Source organism: Podarcis cretensis (assembly GCF_951804945.1).
Source record: "Podarcis cretensis genome assembly, chromosome: 4".
Classification (NCBI taxonomy): domain Eukaryota; kingdom Metazoa; phylum Chordata; class Lepidosauria; order Squamata; family Lacertidae; genus Podarcis; species Podarcis cretensis.
In genome coordinates this window covers 5,014,220-5,037,427 of record NC_137173.1, presented here as the reverse complement: position 1 = coordinate 5,037,427, position 23,208 = coordinate 5,014,220, and the positions used below count along the sequence as shown (strand labels likewise).

Below are 23,208 nucleotides of genomic sequence, written 5' to 3'. Positions count from 1 at the left end.
TCTTGATCTATTGGCTACTTTTAAAATGAGGCTGCATTTTAAATTGTATTTTAAATCCCCCCCCTTTCTTTCTTTTTTCCTCCTATTATGTTTTTATTGTAATTTTACTGGTGTTTGCTGCCCTGAGCCTGGCTCTGGCTGGGGAGGGCGGGGTATAAATAAATTTTTTTATTATTATTATTATTGGAATTGGGGAGGGTGCAAGGGGCTTTTAAGGATAGACAAAAGAAAGGACTTTGTTGCACAGTGCATGAGCTGTGGAACTCCCTGCCACAGGAGGCAGGGATGCCACCAACATGGATGGCTTTGATAAAGGATTGGGCAAATTGGAGGAGGAGAGGGCTGTTCATGGATCCTGGCCACAATGGCTCTGTTCTCCCTCCACGGTCAGAGGCAGAAATGCTTCTGAATGCCAGTTTCCAGAAACCACAGGAGGGGACAGGGCTGTTCTGCTCGGATCCTGCGTTTGGGCTTGCCATGAGCTTGGCCAGGTGAGGTGAAACTTGAACTCCTACCTGGGCTGCAGTTTGCTTTCTGAGCTACAATCCTTCAGAAACTGTGCAGAAGAGATCTTAAAGAGCGATGAGCATTTGTGAACTGTCCCAAAGAGCAGCAAATCAGCTCAGATGGGTAGAATTTGTTGTTGTTTAGTCGTTTAGTCGTGTCCGACTCTTCGTGACCCCATGGACCAGAGCATGCCAGGCACTTCTGTCTTCCACTGCCTCCCGCAGTTTGGTCAAACTCATGCTAGTAGCTTCGAAGACACTATCCAACCATCTCATCCTCTGTCGTCCCCTTCTCCTTGTGCCCTCCATCTTTCCCAACATCAGGGTCTTTTCCAGGGAATCTTCTCTTCTCATAAGGTGGCCAAAGTATTGGAGCCTCAGCTTCAGGATCTGTCCTTCCAGTGAGCACTCAGGGCTGATTTCCTTCAGAATGGATAGGTTTGGTCTTCTTGCAGTCCATGGGACTCTCAAGAGTCTCCCTCCAGTACCATAATTCAAAAGCATCAATTCTTCGGCGGTCAGCCTTCTTTATGGTCCAGCTCTCACTTCCATACATCACTACTGGGAAAACCAGAGCTTTTACTATACGGACCTTTGTTGGCAAGATGGGTAGAATAGAACATCCTTTTTGAGGGCAAATAGCCGGTGAGGCTGTGACGAAGCCTATTTTTGGGTGATGCTGCCACCTCGTGTTGAAATCAATTCAGCCGAGAACCCAGTGAGAGAAGTAAGTTAACAGGCACGGTGTCCCAGGAATGTCTCCTGTTCAAGTCCGGCCCACATTGTAGAATCATGGAATTGCGGTGTTGGAAGGGACCCCGAGGGTCATCCAGTCCAACCCCCACGATGCAGGAATCTTAAAGGAGCACAGATGGGGGTGCCAATTTTCTGCATGCACAAGAACCCCCCCCCAAACATCTCTAGTTGAAAGGAAACAACCTTGTCTGAGAACCTGGAGAATAATAATAATAATAATAATAATAATAATAATAATAATAATGGTGCGATACGTTTGTGTCTTGAATCCTACTAGGTGACCTTGGGCAATCACTCCCTCTCAGCCTAACCTACCTCACAGGGTTGTTGTGAGGGTGAATTTGGAGTGTGTTGGTGAGAGAACTGTGTGTTCCACTGTGAGCTCCTTGCTGGCCACATGACCCAGAAAGCTGTCTGTGGACAAATGCCGGCTTCCTCGGCCTGAAATAATAATAATAATAATAATGATAATAATAATAATAATAATAATAATAATAATAATAATAATATTTATACCGCGCCCATCTAGCTGGGTTTCCCCAGTCACTGTGGGTGGCTTTCAACAGAATATTAAAATACAATAATCTATTAAACATTAAAGGCTTCCCTAAACAGGGCTGCGTTCAGACGTCTTCTAAAATTCTGGTAGTTGTTTATCTCTTTGACATCTGGTGGGAGGGCATTCCAAAGGGCGGGGGCCACCACATAGAAAGCCCTGTGCCTGGTTCCCTGTAATCTCACTTCTCACAGGGAGGGAACCGCCAGATGGCCCTCGGAGCTGGACCTCAGTGTCCAGGTTGAACGATGGGGGTGGAGATGCTCCTTCAGGTATACTGGGCCGAGGCTGTTTATGGCTTTCAAGGTCAGCACCAACACTTTGAATTGTGCTTGGAAACGTCTTGGGAGCCAGTGTGGGTCTATAGAGACACTGTACATGAAAGCAAGCAGTAGCAGGGCACTCACGGTGGTGGCCCCCACAAGTGGAACTCCCTGCCTGGGGAAATCCCACTTCTATCCATGTTCAGGCTCAGCTTGGAATTTCTCCTCTTTTGTTCAGGCCTTTGGGATGTGTGTGTGCATATACGAAGGGTGTCAGGGAGATATTATCTGCTGTCATTTTTGTAGATTTTTAAATATGATGAAATGTATTGCTTTGTTGCTTGAGAGCCGGCGTGGTTTAGTGCTTATAGTGCTGGACTGGGACCTGAGAGACCAGGGTTCGAATGCCCCACTTGGCTATGAAGCTCCCTGGGTGACCTTGGCTTAACCTACCTCACAGGGCGGTTGTGGGTTTCAGTTGAGGAGGGGGAGAACCATGTTGTTGTTGTTGTTGTTTAGTCGTTTAGTTGTGTCCGACTCTTCGTCACCCCCTGGACCAGAGCACGCCAGGCACTCCTGTCTTCCACTGCCTCCCGCAGTTTGGTCAGACTCATGCTGGTAGCTTCGAGAACACTGTCCAACCATCTCTTCCTCTGTCGTCCCCTTCTCCTTGTGCCCTCCATCTTTCCCAACCTCAGGGTCTTTTTCAGAGAGTCTTCTCTTCTCATGAGGTGGCCAAAGTCTTGGAGCTTCAGCTTCACGATCTGTCCTTCCAGTGAGCCCTCAGGGCTGATTTCCTTCAGAATGGAGAGGTTTGATCTTCTTGCAGTCCATGGGACTCTCAAGAGTCTCCTCCAGCACCAGAATTCAAAAGCATCAATTCTTCGGCGATCAGCCTTCTTGATGGTCCAGCTCTCACTTCCATACATCACTACTGGGAAAACCAAAGCTTTACAGGGATGTAATTGCAAAATTGTTATGCCGTGGTTCGGCTCGTTCCTCCTAGGCCAGAAAGTGGGACAAGACTGAATTCTGTCCTCTTAGGCAAAGATCACAAGATGAGCTGGCTGGTAGCCAGATTCTGCGCCCAGATTTGTAGGTACAGATCATCCTCTAGAATAAAATAGCTTACTAGGAAAATGCTGAAGTTGCCCTTTGGGGTGCCTCAGGGTCAATTTTTATGGTAGCCCAAATCTCATTTGGACAGGTGTATGTATATATCTCAATTTTAACTCATGAGCTATTGCTGCAATCTGCTCTGATTGTATAATTTATCTTTATGAACGCTGTTTTTATTGCGTTATGTTATGTAAGCTGGTCTTTGACCGTAATAAATTATCTCATCCAACTATCTACCCAGCTCTACCTCTGACACAGGTCCTGTGTGAGTGTCTGGAGATGGTTGTAGGGAGGGTGGCAGTGTAGGCGAGTTGGTTTGGCCAATTGTGGTTCCAGACGGTCAGCGGCAGTTGGTGAGAGCGAAACAGCTTTCCTTGGCAGACTGGAGTGAAGACTTGGACTTGCGAGTCGGTGAAGGGGGGGTGTCAGACGGAGCCGATCGGCAGACCTTAGCGATGTGGCCCCTTCTGGAACACGTCTGACAGATGGCGTCTCTGAATCGATTGAGGTTGAATCCTGACAAGACAGAAGTACTGTTTTGGGGGGGACAGGAGATGGGCAGGTGTGGGGGACTCCCTGGTCCTGAATGGGGCAACTGTGCCCCTGAAGGACCAGGTGCGCAGCCTGGGAGTCATTCTGGACTCACATCTGTCCATGGAGGCGCAGGTCAGTTCTGTCTCCAGGGCAGGTGTCTACCAGCTCCATCTGGTACGCAGGATGAGACCATCCCTGCCCGCAGACTGTCTTGCCAGAGTGGTGCGTGCTCTGGTTATCTCCCGCTTCAGCCATTCTTTTGAGATTGTAAATGACTTAGTTCTTGAATCAAAGGTCACACGCCCACCTTACCCATACATCAAATACGCCCTTAAAACAGGATCCATAGGATTTGAAAAGAACTGGGGAAAGTTTATCGAAGGCATTTGCTTCTGCAGAGGAAACACTTCGATTCATTAGGAGAGACAAGATGGCTTTCGGGATTGTTCTGTGTGCTAAAATAAAGGACAGTTTTCTCAGGGTTTATTTCCTAAACGCCCAAGGGTGATAGAATGGTATTCTGCGCAGTGTGTGCACCCTTAAAATGTTATAGCAATTACAAAACAAAAGCCAGACACTCTTAAACACAGTGAGGTTGCTTCTCTCTTTTGCAGCCCTCGTGTTTCTGAGCAACGCAGATTGTCTTCTCTCTCTCTCTCTCTTTCAAGGCCAGACCCTTCAGAACGTCCGGGGTCTGTGCAAAAAACAAAAAAGGAGAATGAAAAGAAGTTTCTGCGAGAGGAGGAAGCCTGCCAGCCGTGGTGGATTCTGGGTGCTGTCGCTTTCTCTCTCCCACTTTCATATTCTCTCTCTTGAAAGCAGCCTGTCCGCTGTCTCTCTCTCTCTTCAATTTTCAGGAAGTCCTATCAGGAAGCGCTTTTGCCAAAAGCAACAAGAAAAAGTTTGCTCTGCAAAGGTTGTGGTCTCTTGGCTTTTCCAGGTAATCTGGAGGGGGGGGCCCTCCCTTTCTCTCTCTTTCTTTTTCTCTGGGGCAGCTCTCTAAAGGGGGATCTTTGAGACAAAAGGACAGAAAAGGGGCACCCCCTTCTTCGCTGCTCTCTTGTGCCCCGCTGGCATTTGGGAGCCAGCCTGCCTGCCAGGGGTTGCAGAGGTCTCCGCCTTCGCCGCCACTTCCCCCAGGTAACAGATCTGAGGACAAACTTGGACTTGTCTCCTTTTTGCAAAGCAAGGAGCTGAAAGGAAAGCAGCAAAGGAGAGGCATGACTTTTGCTTTGTGTGGGTCGATGCTGTTAATTCTCCCTGCCTCTTTAGCAACATGCCTGTCTGCCTTTTTTTTCTGATTTACCGCTATTGATCTCGCCTCCGGGCTGTTGAAAACTGCTCTGTGCCGACATATTTTGGAAGGAGATTTGGGGCTTTTGTGGGGGTGGGGTGGGGAAAACATCGCCTTGTGTAGGGGAGAGGGAGAAATGTAACTTTCTTGATATGGATTTATTTATTTTTTAAAGCTGCTTGGTTTCTCCCAGTTTGGGGCTTTGTTCCTGGAAGGTCTGAGGTTCTATGAGATTTATATGTGTGTAGAAGTTGGGAAACTTTGTTGAAGCTTTGTGAAGAGTTGAACCCCAGGAGACTCGCTGATGCTCCAAGACTGAGAGGGTACTGGCAGAATCATGGAATTGTGGAATCAGGAGGGACCCCCAAAGATCATCATTCTAGACCAACCCCCTGCAAAGCAGAAATCTAAAGTTCCCTGGAAAACACTTATCAGGGTTATTGATTCCGGACTAGGATAGTTTCCCCTGTCATGAGAAACATGGGTGAAAGATGACTAGGATTTATTGGGGCTTTTCTGGCTGCTGAAAGGAATCTTTGATAACAAATCAAATGGAAATGTATTTTATCAGCCTGGAGCCCTCCCAGCCAGCTGGGAGTTGTAGTCCAAAAACATCTGGCTGGTGAAGGCTGGGATAAAGAGTGTATGTTCTCCCCCACTCCAAAGTTGGTTATCCCCATGTTAATCAGTTCAGTAGATTGATTAACTAACGTGCCACCCCCTGCTTAAAATTCGAATTATTACATAAAACAATATTGAATAGGTTGGAAAATGCATATGTTGCAGTCTACACAGAAACACAGGGTGTTTTTTCCCCAAGGTTGGCTTTTCACTGTTAACATCAGGACTTCCCCCGATTTTTATTGATAATTTGATTTTTATTGATAATTTTATTCTTTTATCTCTTTTGTAAAATGCTTCAAGTTTTTTTTTTAACAGTCAAGCAGGGTATAAATTTTATGAAATAAATAAATATGATTTATTCATATATATATATAGAGAGAGAGAGAGAGAGCAGCAATAAATGAGAACATGCCTTTCGGATAAAAAATGTTTTTATACACACACACACATACATACATACATATAATTTCCAAAAATCATATAACATATTTTCTTATCTTATACAATGTTTTGGACTTCCATCAACTACAGTGGTACCTCTGAATGCGAACGGGATCCGTTCTGGAGCCCTGTTCGCATCCTGAACTGAACGCAACCCGTGTCCGCGTGTCTGCGCATGCGCAGGTCACGATTCACTGCTTCTGCGCATGCACATGATGTCATTTTGAGCATCTGCACATGCGCAAGCGACGAAACCCGGAAGTAACATGCTTCATCCCGAAGCTACTTCAGTATGACTGTACATCTGAAGATTTTTCAATCTTTATCACTTAATCTGCATTTCATTAATTTCACTATTACTTTTAATAGTCCTTCACTAAAAATTTTCATCATAATTTTCTCTGCAATATTTCGCCTAATCCTCTTTACAAAACTTCTTGCAATCCTGCTAGCGTAATCTGTTGATTACAATTGCTTTTCAAATAATTCACGTATTTACTCCACTCGGATAAAAAATGTTTCTTAGACCTACCTCAAAGTGGGCCAAGGGGGAGCTTAGCGCACCTCCCGAGAGATTTCCCTTTGTGGAGCCACCACTGAAAAGGCCTTTGCCGAAGATGGGGCAGAGAACAGAACCCCAAGTGAAGATGCCCGGGTGCCAGGATGATGCCTGGCGTCTCCACCATCTGGAGCTGCATGCCTGGGTATCCTCAGATCAGGACTGCATTCACACACTAACAACGCATCCTGTAGAATTCTATCAGTTAGATTTTATCTGATCAATCAGAACGAATCTCTGGAACCAAAAAGGTCGTACTGAAATATATGACTTTTGTGCCATCTGGCCCCAAAATGGCAACAGGGCATTCTGTTTTGGCGACCGTATCCCTGGTTTAGGGGACGTGGGGTGGAGCTGTGGGTTAAACCACAGAGCCTAGGACTTGCTGACCAGAAGGTCGGCGGTTCGAATCCCCGCGACGGGGTGAGCTCCCGCTGCTCGGTCCCTGCCAACCTAGCAGTTCGAAAGCACATCAGAGTGCAAGTAGATAAATAGGTACCGCTCAGGCGGGAAGGTAAACGGCGTTTCTGTGCGCTGCTCTGGTTCGCCAGAAGCGGCTTAGTCATGCTGGCCACATGACCTGGAAGCTGTACGCCGGCTCCCTCAGCCAGTAAAGCAAGATGAGCGCCACAACCCCAGAGTCGGCCACGACTGGACCTAATGGTCAGGGGTCCCTTTACCTTTACCTAACTGTGGTTTAAGGAGCCATTTGGCACCCAGCTTATATACCTGAGTTTCTAACGGTCCACAAAGATTGTGCAACGTCACTAAGGCTGGCAACAGCAACACCACTGTGTGGGAATCCCTCGCGGACGACTGCCTGGAGACAGGTTGTGCATCCACAGTAGTGACCGGAGGAGGAATGACCGCTGGGAGGAGTGCAGAGAGACCAAACACCCAGGTGCGTCTGCATCAGCGCAACCGGACACCTTCATCTGCCCCGGCTGCAACAAAACATGTCTCTCCTGTAACGGTCTATACAGCAACAGCAGGCTCCAACCTCCCAGCAATTTGAGATCATCCCCAAAGGCGCGTTCCTCCACTGTCTCCCGAGAGGGGTGGCCGCCGCCTTAACCTCAACCACCACCTTTCCCCTTCCTCCGAGGCTTCTATCTCCTTTCTCCATGAGCCTAGGCAACCCCTGAGTTGTTGATTCTTCGGTGGTGGTGGTGGGGGAAGCGCTGCATGGTGGGTCAGGCATGGAAGGCGGAAAAGGAGGGCCGAGAGCGGCAGCAGCGAGGCTCAGGCAGCACGATGCCTCCCTTCCCATCGGAGCAGCCCCAATCCCATTCCTACTTGCGTGCAAGCGGGAGGGGGCAGGGATCCCTCGGCTGGGAAGGGAGGCTTCCCATTGCCTAAATGAGAGATCCCTGTCCCCTCCTGCTTGCACTCAAGCTCTGATAGGCAGCGTGAAGCCTTCTTTCACACCTGAGAGATCCTAGCCCTGCTTGCACGCAAGTAAGAGTTTGGAGGCTGTTCCGATAGGCAGCATGAAGCCTCCCTTGACACCTGAGTTGCTGGGCTCAGGGAAGGTGGAGGCAGCCCAGAAAGCTGCATCTTTGAGCCCCTGCACCACCGTCATATGGGGACTTCCAAGCAGCTCCTGGAGAGCCAACTGCTCCGTGCTCCTGAGACTGCCGCTGCTTCGTTTCCCGGGGACATTAGATGAAATCCGGGGACATTCCGGGGATGGAATTTGTCCGGGGATTATTCGCAAATCCGGGGACTGTCCCCGGGAAACAGGGACGTCTGGTAACCCTAGTATAGGCAGCACTAAGCAGGAATTAATGCTTATAAGCCAGAAATTTTCCTTTCCTGGCAAAGGAACAGGGATTTTTTTTTTTAATCTACAAGAAGCGGCCATTTAATTTGGTTGTGATTCCAGCGTTGCAGGGGGAGCGGTTGACTAGGTGCTTTTTGGGTGCCTTCAGCTTCTGCGATTCCACTTTAAACAAATGGCTTTCCTCTCTCCTTCTCCCCAAACGAATTATGAAGATTGTGACCCACATTCTTAATTCGCCCAGTGCGGCCAGATTCCTAAATGCAGGGGGTTGGACTTGATGACCTTCGGGGGGCCCCTTCCAACACTGCAATTCCACCAGCCTAGAAAGCAGCCTTGAGAATGGTGGAGCATTTCCTCACAAGGAGCTGGCTTGGGTTATTCCCGTCTCCATCTTTCCAGAACCTAATGACAGGGCTGTAAAGAAATAATTAACAGGATTCTGGCTCTTTTTTGCGGCCAGTGCTGTCGGGAGACAAGGGAGTCTCTGTTCCTGCAGCTGAGGCGGGTGCTGAGTTTGGGGAGAGGGGAGTTTCTTTCAGCTCTTTCTCTCCAGCTTGTGGTCTGCTTGGCCTCTCCGTCTCCTTTGCCCTCTCCGGCATCTATATTTAGGGTTCTCTCAGACAGCGCTAATTTGGGTGCAGAGAGGGCAAGTCTTTTCCATATGCATTTAGGAACAATGGGCAGCACAGACTGGGGGTCACCAACTCTCTGACCCTCTGCATGTTTCCACGCTTGAGTGTGTCGTGAAGTTTAATACACACCAAGATGCGTCTTTGGGTAGAGGCATTCCTAAAAATTGTTGTTTATTTCATATAGGAATCTCTTAAAAGGTAAAGGGACCCCTAACCATTAGGTCCAGTCGTGGCCGACTCTGGGGTTGCGGCGCTCATCTTGCTTTATTGGCCGAGGGAGCCGGCGTACAGCTTCTGGGTCATGTGGCCAGCATGAGTAAGCCGCTTCTGGCAAACCAGAGCAGCGCACGGAAACGCCGTTTACCTTCCCGCCGGAGCGGTACCTATTTATCTGCTTGCACTTGCTTTCAAACTGCTAGGTTGGCAAGAGCTGGGACCGAGGAACGGGAGCTCACCCCGCCACAGGGGTTCAAACTTCTGATGGGCAAGCCCTAGGCTCAGTGGTTTAACCCACAGCACCACCCGCGTCCCAGGAATCTCTTATCATAGAATAAAAACATATCTGCAGTGTTAGAAACTCAGGTGTATAAGCTAGACGCCAAATGGCTCCTTAAACCAGGGTTACAGTTGCCAAAACAGAATGCCTAGTTGTCATTTTGGGGCCAGACAGCACAAAAGTCATATACAGTCATACCTCGGGTTATGAACGCTGCGGGTTGCTCGTTTTTGGGTTGCGGGCGGTGCCGAACCTGGAAGTACCGGAACGGGTTACTTCCAGGTTTCGGCGCATGTGCAGAAGCGCAAAATGACGTCACACGCATGCGCAGAAGCGCCGAATTGCGTGTGCGCACACGCGACACTTCAGGCTGTGAACGCTGCGGGTTGTGAACGTGCCTCCCGCACAGATCACGTTCGCAACCCGAGGTATGACTGTACAGTCGTGCCTTGGATCTCGAACTCCTTGCCTCCTGAATAAACCAGCTCCCGAATGATCAAAACTTGGAAGTGAGCATTCCAGTTTTTGAACGCTTTTTGGAAGCGTCCGACTGCAGGAGCCTCCTTCAGCCAATTGGAAGCCGCATGTTTTGGAAGTCGAATGGACTTCCGGAACAGATTCCGTTTGACTTCCAAGGTTCTCAGGTATTTCAGTATGACCTTTTGGGTTCCTGAAATTTGTTCTGATTGTTCAGATAAAATATAACAGATAGAATTCTACAGGATGTGTTGCTTGTGTGTGAAAATGGGCAAGATCCAAGGATCCCTGGGCATTCACCTCTAGGAGCTGGAGACGCCCTGGGTCTGCCTGGTGCTTGCCTCCCTGGGTTGCAAGTAGCCCATAGCCAGGTGCAAAATGTGCTTGACTCCTGGCAGATTTTCTGCCTATATCCATAAAAATGCAAGGCTGTCGTCACACTGCTCCCATTGGAGGATCCGTGGGGCTGTATTACAATCCTGGATTTGCACAAAGTCAAGGGTCGGTAGGGGAGCAAGGGGAAGGCAGGTTGCATCAAACCAAAGGCCATAGCATGGGCGTGAGAAGGGGGAGACACTGAAGGGGGGGGATTGTGGTTTAAAACAACAGTTTACTCAAAGTCATCAAGGGAAGTAATGGTACCACTGTATTCTGCTGTGGTCAGACTCCACCTGGAATACTGGGTCCAATTCTGGGCGTCACAATTTAAGAAGGATGTTGACAAGCTGGAAGGTGGGCAGAGGAGAGTGACCAAGATCCAGGGTCTGGAAAGGATGCCTGATGAGGAACGGTTGAAGGAGCTGAGTAGGTTTAGCCTGGAAAAGGGGAGACTCAGAGGAGATCGGATAGCACTCTTCAAATATCTGAAGGGCTGTCACATGGAGGAGGGAGCAGGCTTGTTTTCTCCTGCTGGGGAGGGTAGGACTCGCAGCCATGAAAGGAGATTCCAACTAAATATAAGGAAGAACTTTCTGCCAGTCAGCAAAGTTTGGATGGTCATCTGTCATGGATGATCAAACTGAGATTCCTGCATTACGGGGGTTGGACTAGATGGCCTTTGGGGTTCCTTCCAACTCTGCAATCCTATGCTTCTTTGACGGAAATAAGCTCCCCTGGATTGCTGGTTATCACTTTGAACAAAGTTGTAAGGGTGATCTCAAAGCTGGCTTAGTAGTCAGATAGCTTCTGTTACCTCTCCCATTATTTTTTCAAGCTATGTACTGTATTTTTCGCCCTATAGGATGCACTTTCCCCCCTCCAAAAATGAAAGGGAAATCTGTGTGCGTCCTATGGGGTGAATACAGGCTTTCGCTGAAGCTTGGAGAGCGAGAGGGGTCGGTGCTCTCCAGGCTTCAGGAAGCTATCAGCAAGCCTGGGGAGCCCGCGGGAGTGCGAATAGCAGCCTGTCGCCTGGCGCGTGGGGCACCCTTAAGCAGAGCGCCCCGCGGGCCAGGCAGACATCGGCCAGCCCCACAAGCTCGGGGGACAGCGGGGAGGCGCAGCGCCGCCATCCCACTGTTCCCCGACCTGGTTTTGGGGGGGAAATAAAGGAAAAATTTTTTTCCTTTATTTCCCCCCCAAAAAACTAGGTGCGTCCTATGGGACGGAGCGTCCTATGGGACGAAAAATACGGTACTTTGTCTGATTGATATTCTACAGCCTTTAAAATGTCTTTGTATGAAGTGGGGGGGGGGTTATTGCTTTTATTTTATTTTAACAATCTACTTGTGTTTTTACCTTGCGTGAAGCTCTTGTGACGAAGGGCCGAATATGAATCTAACATTACTTTGCAATATTAATTGAGCAGAAACCTCTAGATATGGACACAAGAAGGCCTCTCGCAGGCAGTTTCGTTGCAGTTCTTGCCCTCATTGTGTCTGGCTAATCGGCATTCATTTGGCATTTGCGCCCCAAATGCATTTTGTTCCGCCCCCTACCAGATGGGGTCTGATGCTCATTTTTGGCACACTTTTAGCGCTGCGTTGGCCACACCCCTTTCTCCAGATGCGTGTGAAGGTGGCGCAGAGCTTCTACCCAAAGTTATTTTTTATTATTGATACAGCAAGAAAAGAAAAAAGGGAAAACACAAATACCGAATTCCACACAGCAATAACAATAGACACAGAATTTTCTTAACAAACAATAAGACCTAAATTGGTCTTAACACTAAAGACCCAATCTCCCGTCTATTCCATATTTCGATTTCATATAACTTATTGCCAATACACACTTTTATCGTCATTAAGCTTTTTCTTAATATATCTTAATTCTTATATCTGCCTTGCAACTGTTACTGAAGTTCCTCGAAGGCCGCAACCGAGTTTAAACTACTAAATTTATATTTCGAATATTCTTTGAAAACCTCCCGTTTTGAAACAAATTCCTGTTTTGGTTTATTCTTTATTTTTTTCTGATAGACCGTCTAATTCTGCATATGCTGTCAGCTTTTGAACCCAATCTTGTATAGAAGGAATTTCATTACTCTTCCGTTTTGCCGCGATAAGAACTTTACCCAAAGTCTTATGAGCTTGACAGTACCCTCTCGCTTGGCGCACCTTTTCCATTCAGCTTCTCGGAGCAGGGATTACTGCCTCTTTGTTTCCCGCATGGATGGCTGACGCTCGTTTCTATAGAGACGGCAGCCCAGGGAGAGCCAGGCCCATTTGGATTTGCCCATGTAAACTTCCGCCACTGCCCTCACAAGCCTGCCCAGAGGCTGGCTGTCCGGGAGCCAAGAATAGGGTGTCTGCCCCCCCCCAATCCCATCAGGCTACAAGAGTGACCCCAGAAGTAACCCCAGAGCCTGGACGCCAGCCCTGTAAGGGGGACTCTGTTGCAGCTTGGACTTGCCAGGGACCCTTTAGCTGTGGTTCTTGCATCCCAGGGGTTGGACTTGATGAGCTCTGGGGGTCCCTTCTAACTCTCTAGTTCTATGATTGTATGAGGCCAGCCAGGATTCCTCTTTTGCTGTTTCTGATCTCCTCTGTTCTTTGCATTCAGGTCAGTTCCACTCTTTTAAAGTGTGTGTCTCTCTCTGTGTTATTTTGTTCTTTTAAAGCAGGCTTTCTCAACCTGTGGGTCCCCAGATGTTGTTGGACTACAACTCCCATCACCCCTAGCTAGCAAGGCCACTTATTATTGAGGGGAAGTGTGTGCAACAGGTCTCGGTGTTTCGATTTCTGGGAATGGAGATGTGAGATGACCTAACCTGGGGAGAAAACAGCAAAGACCTGATGAAGAGAGCACAGCAGAGGTTATATTTTCTGAGAATCCTCCAGAAAAACAATCTCTCAAAGGACCTGTTGATGGCATTTCACCATTGTCCTGTTGAGAGTGTATTAACTTAGGGTCAGTATGTGTGGTTTGGGAGCTGCACGGTCAGGGGAAAAACAACGCTGTCCAGGGTTGTAAAGACTGCGGAGAGAATACTTGGGTGCACTCTTCCCACCTTGGATCAAATCTACGCTTCCAGGTGCCATAAGAAAGCTGCAGAGATAGCGCAGGATAGTGCGCACCCCAGAAATGACTTCTTTCAGATACTGCCTTCTGGAAAAGAAGGTCCAGGGTTATCAAGACCAGGACTTGCCGCCTGAGAAACAGTTTCTATCCAAATGCAATTTTGGTTTTAAACGCAGTGTAAGGTAGTCTGTATGGGAGTATATTGTATTTAAAAATGGGGTATCAGAGTTTTTAGGGGCTAACCAGGCTGGGATAGCTGGGATAGCAGACTTGTGGGTTTTTGAATGTCTGATGTAGATTTTTCAATTTCGTTGTTCTGTATGGGACAATGACAATAAAGATTATTGTATCGATGATGGGAGTTGTAGTCTAACAACATCTGGGGACCCACAGGTTGAGAACTGTTGTTTTAAAGTCTCTCTCTGTGTGTGTGTTTTGGGGGGGAGGGCAGGAACCTCCCACTCTGTTTGGCGTTGCTCTCTTTGGTCAACATTTGATCTTCCGGATGTGGCAACAGGTTTCCCCCCAGTGCACTCTCCTTGTGCATGAACTCTCCCTTCCCTCTCTGTCTGTTTCTGGTCTAAACGTTTATGTAACGGGGCCCTGGCGTTTGGCAGGAATCTCTTATTGCATTTGGGGACTTTGCAATGAGTTCATTTGGCTTTCCTCCCTTCTCTCGCTCCACTGGCCAGGCGCCTCTTTTGCAGTTGTCGATTGCACATGTGGTGAGAGTCTGCTGTAGCTTTCCGCATTTCACTGCGCTGTGGGGGGTGGCTTGCAGCGAACACTCGGCACGTATTGTACCGTCTTTTGCAAACTGCCACTTTTAGGGTTTCCCCAACCGCTTAGAGAGTTCTGTTGAAATATGAAGCAGTCAACAGTAAGTCAACAAACCTATATCCTGGAGCAGTGTAGACAGGGCTTTTGTTTCCAGGTGGAGCTCTCAGGACCTCAGTTCCGGCACCTCTCAGGTGGGTGCCATTGCCATTCTAAGAGAACGAGGGAGAAATGTGAGCTCCAGCACCTGTTTTTCTGGAAAAATAGCACTGAGTATGCAAGTTCAATATGGTTAATAATAATAACAAGATTTTGTACTGCTCCAGGAAATCTGTGTGGTTTACACCTCAACAAAAACCAGTGCATTCTCCCTAAAAATACAAATTCCATGTCCGCCCGCAACTTCTTAGTAATAGTAAAATCACATATTTTAAATAAGCAATAGGTGTCTCTTCTCAGTGTGCGTGAAATAAAAAACAAACAAACCATCAAGAAATCCATTAGGACACACCATCAGAGTGCAACATAGCTGCAATATATATCTTAAAATATCTCATAAATATCACCAAATGAGAATGGGTGTTCACATGTAATAATAGAAAGCTGTTCGACAGTGGAATGGACTCAGCTTTGCTGGGGGTTTTTAAATGGAGGTTGAATGGCTATTTAGGTTAAGAACGGACGTCCAGAACGAATTAAGTTCTTAACCCGAGGTAAAACTGTGTTTGTTGTTGTTGTTGTTTAGTCGTGTCTGACTCTTCGTGACTCCATGGACCAGAGCACGCCAGGCACTTCTGTCTTCTACTGCCTCCCGCAGTTGGGTCAAACTCATGCTGGTAGCTTCGAGAACACTGTCCAACCATCTTGTCCTCTCTTGTTCCCTTCTCCTTGTGCCCTCCATCTTTCCCAACATCAGGGTCTTTTCCAGGGAGTCTTCTCTTCTCATGAGATGACCAAAATATTGGAGCTTCAGCTCCAGGATCTGTCCTTCCAGTGAGCACTCAGGGATGATTTCCTTAGGAATGGATGTGTTTGATCTTCTTGCAGTCCATGGGACCCTCAACAGTCTCCTCCAGCACCAGAATTCAAAAGCATCAAAAGCCTTCTTCTTCCATACATCACTAGGTACCACTGTAATCAGGTACAAATCCTGCCACAGGTCAAAAACCGGCCCCCATCCTTTCCACCCCATCTTTTACCTGGGGGACAGTGATGTCCCCCCGACTCTCAGCTAGAGAGATGAACGCCCTACTCCACCAACAGACGCCCACCTTGTATTTTAAATAATAACCACATAAATCAATGCTCCCCTTTGTCAAGAGAGATCCATCAGTGCCGAGAACGGCTAAGGGAGCTGGGCATGTTTAGCCTGGAGAAGAGGAGGTTAAGGGGTGATATGATAGCCATGTTCAAATATATAAAAGGATGTCACATAGAGGAGGGAGAAAGGTTGTTTTCTGCTGCTCCAGAGAAGCGGACACGGAGCAATGGTTCCAAACTACAAGAAAGAAGATTCCACCTAAACATTGGGAAGAACTTCCTGATGGTAAGAGCTGTTTGACAGTGGAATTTGCTGCCAAGGAGTGTGGTGGAGTCTCCTTCTTTGGAGGTCTTTAAGCAGAGGCTTGACAACCATATGTCAGGAGTGCTCTGATGGTGTTTCCTGCTTGGCAGGGGGTTGGACTCGATGGGCCTTGTGGTCTCTTCCAACTCTATGATTCTATGATTCTATGCATCCTCAATATATCTTTGTTCAGAAAGGATACATAAGAAAGCAATGAGAGACCCACATTTTTAAAAACGGTTTGCTTTTTTTTAAAACACACACACACACACACACACACACACACACACACGCACACACCCCATAGTTCCTCTTTCTTTCTTTGGACCAGTTAAGGCCTGTGTGCATGTTTGTTTTCGCAAGAATCGTTTTAGAAGCCCGATGGTTGTGTTTTGTTGCTTTCAAGTGAGTCCTGTTTCCCCCTTCTGTCTGGGTTTCTCCTTGCTGCTGATCTCGGTGGTGCATTGGCAGGGATCCGAGCGGCCAAGTGGAAAAGCAGGTTTCGCGTCTGCAGATGCCATGGGAACCTGTTTTTCTACAGGACGAGGTTTCTCCAGGGAGGAACGGTCTGGTCTGCCGAGTGAACTGCAGAATGTAATTTTTGGGAGGCGGAACCTTGCAAAAGCTAAAAGAACTGAAAAGCAGCAGCAGCAGCAGCAGCCTGGTTTAGTTTAATGGGGTCCGCTGTGGCTGCAGAGATCTAGAAAAACTGCTGATTAGGAAAAGGGAACAACTACAGAGCCTGAAGTTGTGCCCTCACCACTGGAGAAGAAAGAACTTCTCAAATCTCTGCTCTTGAATTAACTTGGAAACCTAACTAGCCTCTTTTGTAAAGGGGATTTTTTTCTGAGCTCATGTGGACTCTGTGTGTGTGTAAGAAATGGACACCTCCCCCTGCCATGAACTGGGCTCCCCAGTTTAAGAAGGATACAGACCAGCTGGAAGTTGTGCAGAGAGGGTTGAGCAAGATGATCAAGGGTCTGGAGACCAAGCCATATGAGGATCGGTTGAGGGAGTTGGGTATGTTTACTAGGACTGGGCGATATCTGGTTTTCAACATCACAGTATGGGACATGGGTGGCACTGTGGGTTAAACCACAGAGCCTAGGACGTGCCGATCAGAAGGTAGGCGGTTCGAATCCCTGCGACAGGGTGAGCTCCCGTTGCTCGGTCCCTGCTCCTGCCAACCTAGCAGTTCAAAAGCATGCCAAAAAGTGCAAGTAGATAAATAGGTACCGCTCCGGCGGGAAGGTAAACGGTGTTTCTGTGCACTGCTCTGGTTTGCCAGAAGCGGCTTAGTCCTGCTGGCCACATGACCTGGAAGCTGTACGCCGGCTCCTTCGGCCAATAAAGCGAGATCTGTACTGCAACCCCAGAGTCGGCCACAACTCGACCTAATGGTCAGGGGTCCCTTTACCTTTACTTTAAGCATCGTGATATACCGATATATCACAATGTCTGGAATAAGGATGGAGCTATTTAAAGGTGATATGTGGTTTTCTTTCAGCTAAGTAGAGGCATTGACTTGCTTTATGGTTTTCCCCACATCGTGATTTCTGCATAGCGCACACAAACACGTCATGATTTGCGATATATTGCCAGGTCAAAAAGTACGAAACCGATCTCACGATATGGACTTCAATCTGGTTTTGGAAGATATACCGATATCTTGCCCATCCCTAATGTTTAGCTTGGGAAAGAGGAGACAGTGAGGATATGACAGCCTTCTTCAGCTATCTGAAGGACTGTGTCATTGACTGATGGATTTATCCAAAAGTTCTCCAACTTTTCCCTGACAGAACTCAAGGTAGTTTCTAGATAAAAGGTAAAGGGTAAAGGGACCCCTGACCAATCGCGGACGTCTCTGGGGTTGCGGCACTCATCTCGCTTTACTGGCCGAGGGAGCCAGCGTACAGCTTCCGGGTCATGTGGCCATCAGGACTAAGCCACTTCTGGCGAACCAGAGCAACGCACGGAAACGCTGTTTACCTTCCCGCCGGAGTGGTATCTATTTATCTACTTGCACTTTGACGTGCTTTTGAACTGCTAGGTTGGCAGGAGCAGGGACAGAGCAACAGGAGCTCACCCCGTTGCGGGGATTCGAACCGCCAACCTTCTGATTGGCAAGTCCTAGGCTCTGTGGTTTAACCCACAGCACCACCTGCATCCCGGTTTACAGATAAGAACTGCCAAAAATGTAGAAAGGCAGAGCAAGCTTGTTTTCTGCTGCCCCACAGGGCAGACCTGGAAAGGATGGATTCAAATAGTAAGAAAGGATGTTTCCGGCTAAACATCAGGAAGAAATACCTGAGGGCAAAGGTTGTCTGACCACAGAACGGACTCCCTCGGAAGGTGCGGGGGTCTCCTTTGTTGGAGGTTCCTAGACATTGCAGAAATTCTTGGGGCTCCCTTCCAACTCTACACTTCTATGATCCCCTCCACTGCATTTGTGCATAAAGCAGCCTTTGCCAGGCTGCAGTGCTCCTGATGTTTTGGACTACAACTCCCATCAGTCCCATCATGCACATACCATCATGCACTGATGGGATTTGTAGTCCAAAAACTACAAGAGCACTCCAGGCTGGTGACGTCTGCCCTAGAGGGAGATCTAGGCCTGTGACAACTGCGTGTCCCTAGGTGTCCTTGCACCTCCTTTCATAGAATTGGAGAATTGTAGCGTTGGAAGGGACGCCAAGGGCCATCTAGACCAACCCCCTGCCATGCAATGTGGGGCTCGAATCCACAACCCTGAGATTAAGAATCTCAAGCTCTACCAACTGAGCTATTCTAGCTATTGCAGAGCCCATCTAGTCCAGCATATTTTCACTGGGGCCAACCAGCTTTGTAGCAAAAGGGAACGGGGAACTGATGATTTATTTTGGGGGGAACCAGTGATTTAGTTTTTCCGCTTTGCTCGGGGGGGGGGGGGGATCCCACCTCCACGTTTCCTGAGAGTAAGTAAATCACTGCTTCCTTCTCACGTGGCGTCCTGAGCTTGGAAGGCAGCGAGAGGGAAGTTGCAACAGCAAAGGAAGTCTAATTTTGCTGCGTTTTCTGGTTGCAGCAAATAACCTCCCTTTGTGCCTCTTCTCTGGGAGCCAACAGGGTGACTCTTGGCCAGTTGGCGACTGGCACTTCTCTAAAAGAGGATTAGACAAATTCAAGGAGGAGAGGGCTATGGATGGCTACTAGGCAGGAAGGCTCTGCCCTCCCTCCACAGTTGGTCCATTGACCACTTTGAGGATGGAATGCTGGTCTTAGGTGAGCCATTGGGTTATAAGAAGCCTCTTCCTAGGATCTTGCCCCAATTTTTAAAAAACCTGGAACCTTGAGTTCCTTTCTGACTCTCCTGTTTGCCTTTCTGTCATTCTATTCTCTTTAAATTGCTGCAAAAGCTCACATTCAGATTGTTACAATAAAGACACCACATTACTAGTGATATTGTTATTATTATTTATTACGTTTGTTTATATCCTTTTATTACGTTTGTTTATATCCTTAAATTGCTTACGCTACAAAGTAATTTAATAGAATTTAAAAAGTACAAATAAGAGAATCTATTAAAACAGAGGTAATAAAAAAAAATGTTGTTGTTGTTGTTTAGTCGTTTAGTCGTGTCCGACTCTTCGTGACCCCATGGACCAGAGAACGCCAGGCACTCCTGTCCTCCACTGCCCCCCGCAGCTTGGTCAGACTCATGCTGGTAACCTCGAAAACACTATCCAACCATCTCGTCCTCTGTCGCCCCCTTCTCCTTGTGCCCTCCATCTTTCCCAACATCAGGGTCTTCTCCAGGGAGTCTTCTCTTCTCATGAGGTGGCCAAAGTACTGGAGCCTCAGCTTCACAATCTGTCCTTCCAGTGTGCACTCAGGGCTGATTTCCTTCAGAATGGAGAGGTTTGATCTTCTTGCAGTCCATGGGACTCTCAAGAGTCTCCTCCAGCACCATAATTCAAAAGCATCAATTCTTCGGTGATCAGCCTTCTTTATGGTCCAGCTCTCACTTCCATACATCACTACTGGGAAAACCATAGCTTGAACTATACGGACCTTTGTTGGCAAGGTGATGTCTCTACTTCTCAAGATGCTGTCTAGGCCTGTCATTGCCCTTCTCCCAAGAAGCAGGCGTCTTTTAATTTCGTGGCTGCTGCTATTATCATGGGTTTCAGCAGCTTACAGTAAATCACCCCAAGGATCTCTGGGAATCACCTGTCCCGTTGGGACATCAAAGGAGAAATTGAGGATAGTTTTTTGAGGGCCTTCTCAGTGGTGGCGCCCGCCCTCTGGAACGCCCTCCCAGCAGATGTCAAGGAAATAAACAGCTATCTGACTTTTAGAAGACACCTGACGACAGCCCTCTTTAGGGAAGTTTTTAGTGTTTGATATTTTATCATGTTTTTAATCTTCTGTTGGGAGCCTCCCTGAGTGGTTGGGGAAACCCAGCCAGATGGGCGGGGTATAAGTAATAAATAATAATAATTATACATATTAAATGATTTTTATTAAACAATTTCAACATACCAAATTATCAATCCGAATAATCAGTTACATTATTTCCTCCCTTCCGCGCCCCCCCCCCCCCCCACCTAAGGACTTCCCTCAGCTCCCCTCTTAGCCTTATCTATCAAATGTTCAACTAATAAATTTGTGGATGTTTATTCAAAACCTGCCAAGGAGTCCAGATCATTTTGTTGTCTTTTTAAATAATTTGTAAAAAGTTCCCATTCTTCCTTGAAGACACGATTGTCCTTCTCACGCAGCTTGTATGTCAATTTGGCCAATTCCACATAGTTCACCAATTTTTCTTGCCAGTGTTCTTTAGTTGGAATTTCCTCATTCTTCCATCTTTGTGCTAACAAGACTCTTGCCGCTGTTGTAGCATACATAAATAAGTTCTTTATTTTTCTTGGCAGGTGGACTGAGATATTTCTTTTCTCCCTCTTGCACAAGACCTGTTGTTGTTTAGTTGTTTAGTCGTGTCCGACTCTTCGTGACCCCCTGGACCAGAGCACGCCAGGCACTCCTGTCTTCCACTGCCTCCCGCAGTTTGGTCAGACTCATGCTGGTAGCTTCGAGAACACTGTCCCACCATCTCGTCCTCTGTCCTCCCCTTCTCCTTGTGCCCTCCATCTTTCCCAACATCAGGGTCTTCTCCAGGGAGTCTTCTCTTCTCATGAGGTGGCCAAAGTCTTGGAGCCTCAGCTTCAGGATCTGTCCTTCCAGTGAGCCCTCAGGGCTGATTTCCTTAAGAATGGATGTGTTTGATCTTCTTGCAGTCCATGGGACTCTCAAGAGTCTCCTCCAGCACCAGAATTCAAAAGCATCAATTATTTGGTGATCAGCCTTCTTTATGGTCCAGCTCTCACTTCCATACATCCCTACTGGGAAAACCAGAGCTTTAACTATATGGACCTTTGTCGGCAAGGTGATGTCTCTGCTTTTTAAGACTAGAACTAGAACCCAGTAAATAATAATAATAATAATAATAATAATAATAATAATAATAATATCTTTATTGTCATTGCCCCCTCTCAGGGACAACGAAATTTACTTGGCTGCTCCATCCACCCAGGTAGCTGAATATTGTAGGATTCGGATGAAAGAAATAACTTATTGACACAGTGCATGGTTAAATTATGGGATTTTCGCCATAATGGCTCTGTTTTGCCTCTATGGTCAGAGGCAGCGATGCTTCTGGAAACTGCAGGAGGGGAGCGTTGCTCTTGTGTTCGAATCCTGCTTTCTAGTTTCTGCGAGAACAGGATGCTGGACTCAGTGGCCCAAGGGCCTGATCCTGCTGGGCTCTTTGGATGTTCTTCTGAGCTCATGAAGCGGCTGAGCCAGGAGAACGATGCCAGCTTTGGGGCTGATTTTAAAGCGAGGTCTCTGTTGTTTCTCATTCCAGTCCTCCTGTGAAAAACGACCTGCAAGATCCCGAGCAGCCGCCCGCGCTCTTTCCCCGCCTGAAGATTGTGGAGCGGACCGGCGCCCCTGAGCCACCTTCGAAGCTCCCCCTCCTCTTCCAGACGGACTTGGGTGAGTGCCTGTGACTGGCGGAAGAGAAAGCTCAGTGCTGTGCGATCCCTCCTTTGCGGGGGGGGGGGGGGGGGGTTGGACTAGATGCCCTTTGGCGTTCCCTTCCAACACAGCGGTTCTGTGATTCTGTGAAAGGGGTATTTGGAAGTCGGCCCGCTTTCCCCAACTTCACTGTTCAGATTCTGAATGTGAAGTTCTGTTTTGAAATCTGGGCATGCGATACATTCTGGCACCTCTCAAGCGAGCACCAACAATATCGCCCACCTTGGAAAACCTCTTCCAGTTGGAAAAGACAATAGATTTTGGTCTAGGTGCACAATAGGGCATTCCTGGAAATCTTAAGTCACTCTTGTGCGTCCCACAAAATGTCAACATCGCAGAAAAACGGGTTGGTGTCAGTTTTAATCTGGTTTTTATAGTCTGTTGGTGTTTTAGCTTTCAGAAGCCTTTGTCGTTCATCTTTCTCTGTTACAATGTTATCGTCCACTATTTTGTAAACTGCTTTGAGATTGGTTTAAAAAAAAGGATAAAATATTCATAATAATATTTAAAATAATATCAGCAGCAGAAAAAATATATCAATAATAAAATTATATCAATGAAATTGATATCAATAACAGCAGAAAAATAATACCGCAGCAACAATCCTCCCCAACAGAACCCCCTAAACAACACCCCTGTCCGAGAGTCTGTTCAGCAGCCTCAGCTTTTGCAGCTGGAGTCAGTCCGACCAGCTGGGAAAAGTCCTTCAGGCAGGGAGCAGGTCTTCCAGGACTCACAGCCAAGGTGATTAGTAGCCATGGAAAGCCTCCTCCTCCTCCATCACTACCTCCTGTGGCAAGGAGTTCCATAGTTCAACTATGCCTGGTCTGTCTCCGCAGATGATTCTGATTATGAAGATCCCCCGTTTGAGGAGGAGATAGAAGCTCTGGCAGAAGAAATGACTGACAAGGTAGGTCCGTATCTCTCGGGGGGCCATGCTGCCCATCTCATCCTCAAAATAACTCGGAGGGTGCCTTCCCCTCCCGGATGTGCTAATGCAGGGGTCGGCAACTTTTTTCAGCAGGGGGCCGGTCCACTGTCCCTCAGACCTTGTGGAGGGCTGGACTATATTTGGGGGGGGGGAATGGACAAATTCCCACAAATAACACAGAGATGCATTTTAAATAAAAGGACACATTCTTCTCAGGTAAGCCATCCCCCACGACTCTCCCCTCCTTTCTCCACAGCACCGGAGACAAGCCCCGGTGGCTGCTTACCTGTGTCTTATAATAATGATAATAATAATAATTTATTATTTATACCCCGCCCATCTGGCTGGGTTTCCCCAGC

At 47.6% G+C, this 23,208-nt stretch overlaps 1 protein-coding gene and 1 long non-coding RNA gene across 9 annotated transcripts in view; one reads left to right on the top strand and one right to left on the bottom strand.

The window, feature by feature from the left end:
• LOC307215200 overlaps positions 1-23,208 on the bottom strand; it is a 244,378-nt gene that overhangs the window by 1,647 nt on the left and 219,523 nt on the right. The gene's annotated exons all lie outside the window — the stretch shown is intronic.
• The window catches only part of ARAP1 (ArfGAP with RhoGAP domain, ankyrin repeat and PH domain 1), a 156,846-nt gene that overhangs the window by 42,690 nt on the left and 90,948 nt on the right, over positions 1-23,208 (top strand). For 7 of the 8 annotated variants that reach the window (XR_013838246.1, XM_079973315.1, XM_079973317.1 and 4 more), the window contains 2 exons: positions 21,746-21,876; positions 22,758-22,828. Coding sequence is in view for 7 of the 8 variants with exons in the window: in XM_079973315.1 (XP_079829441.1) it covers positions 21,746-21,876; positions 22,758-22,828 (202 nt within the window). In the remaining variant the exon portion in view is untranslated. Of the gene's footprint in view, positions 1-3,558; positions 3,709-21,745; positions 21,877-22,757; positions 22,829-23,208 lie in introns of those variants that run through there. The other variant, XM_079973319.1, reaches the window with a different exon arrangement.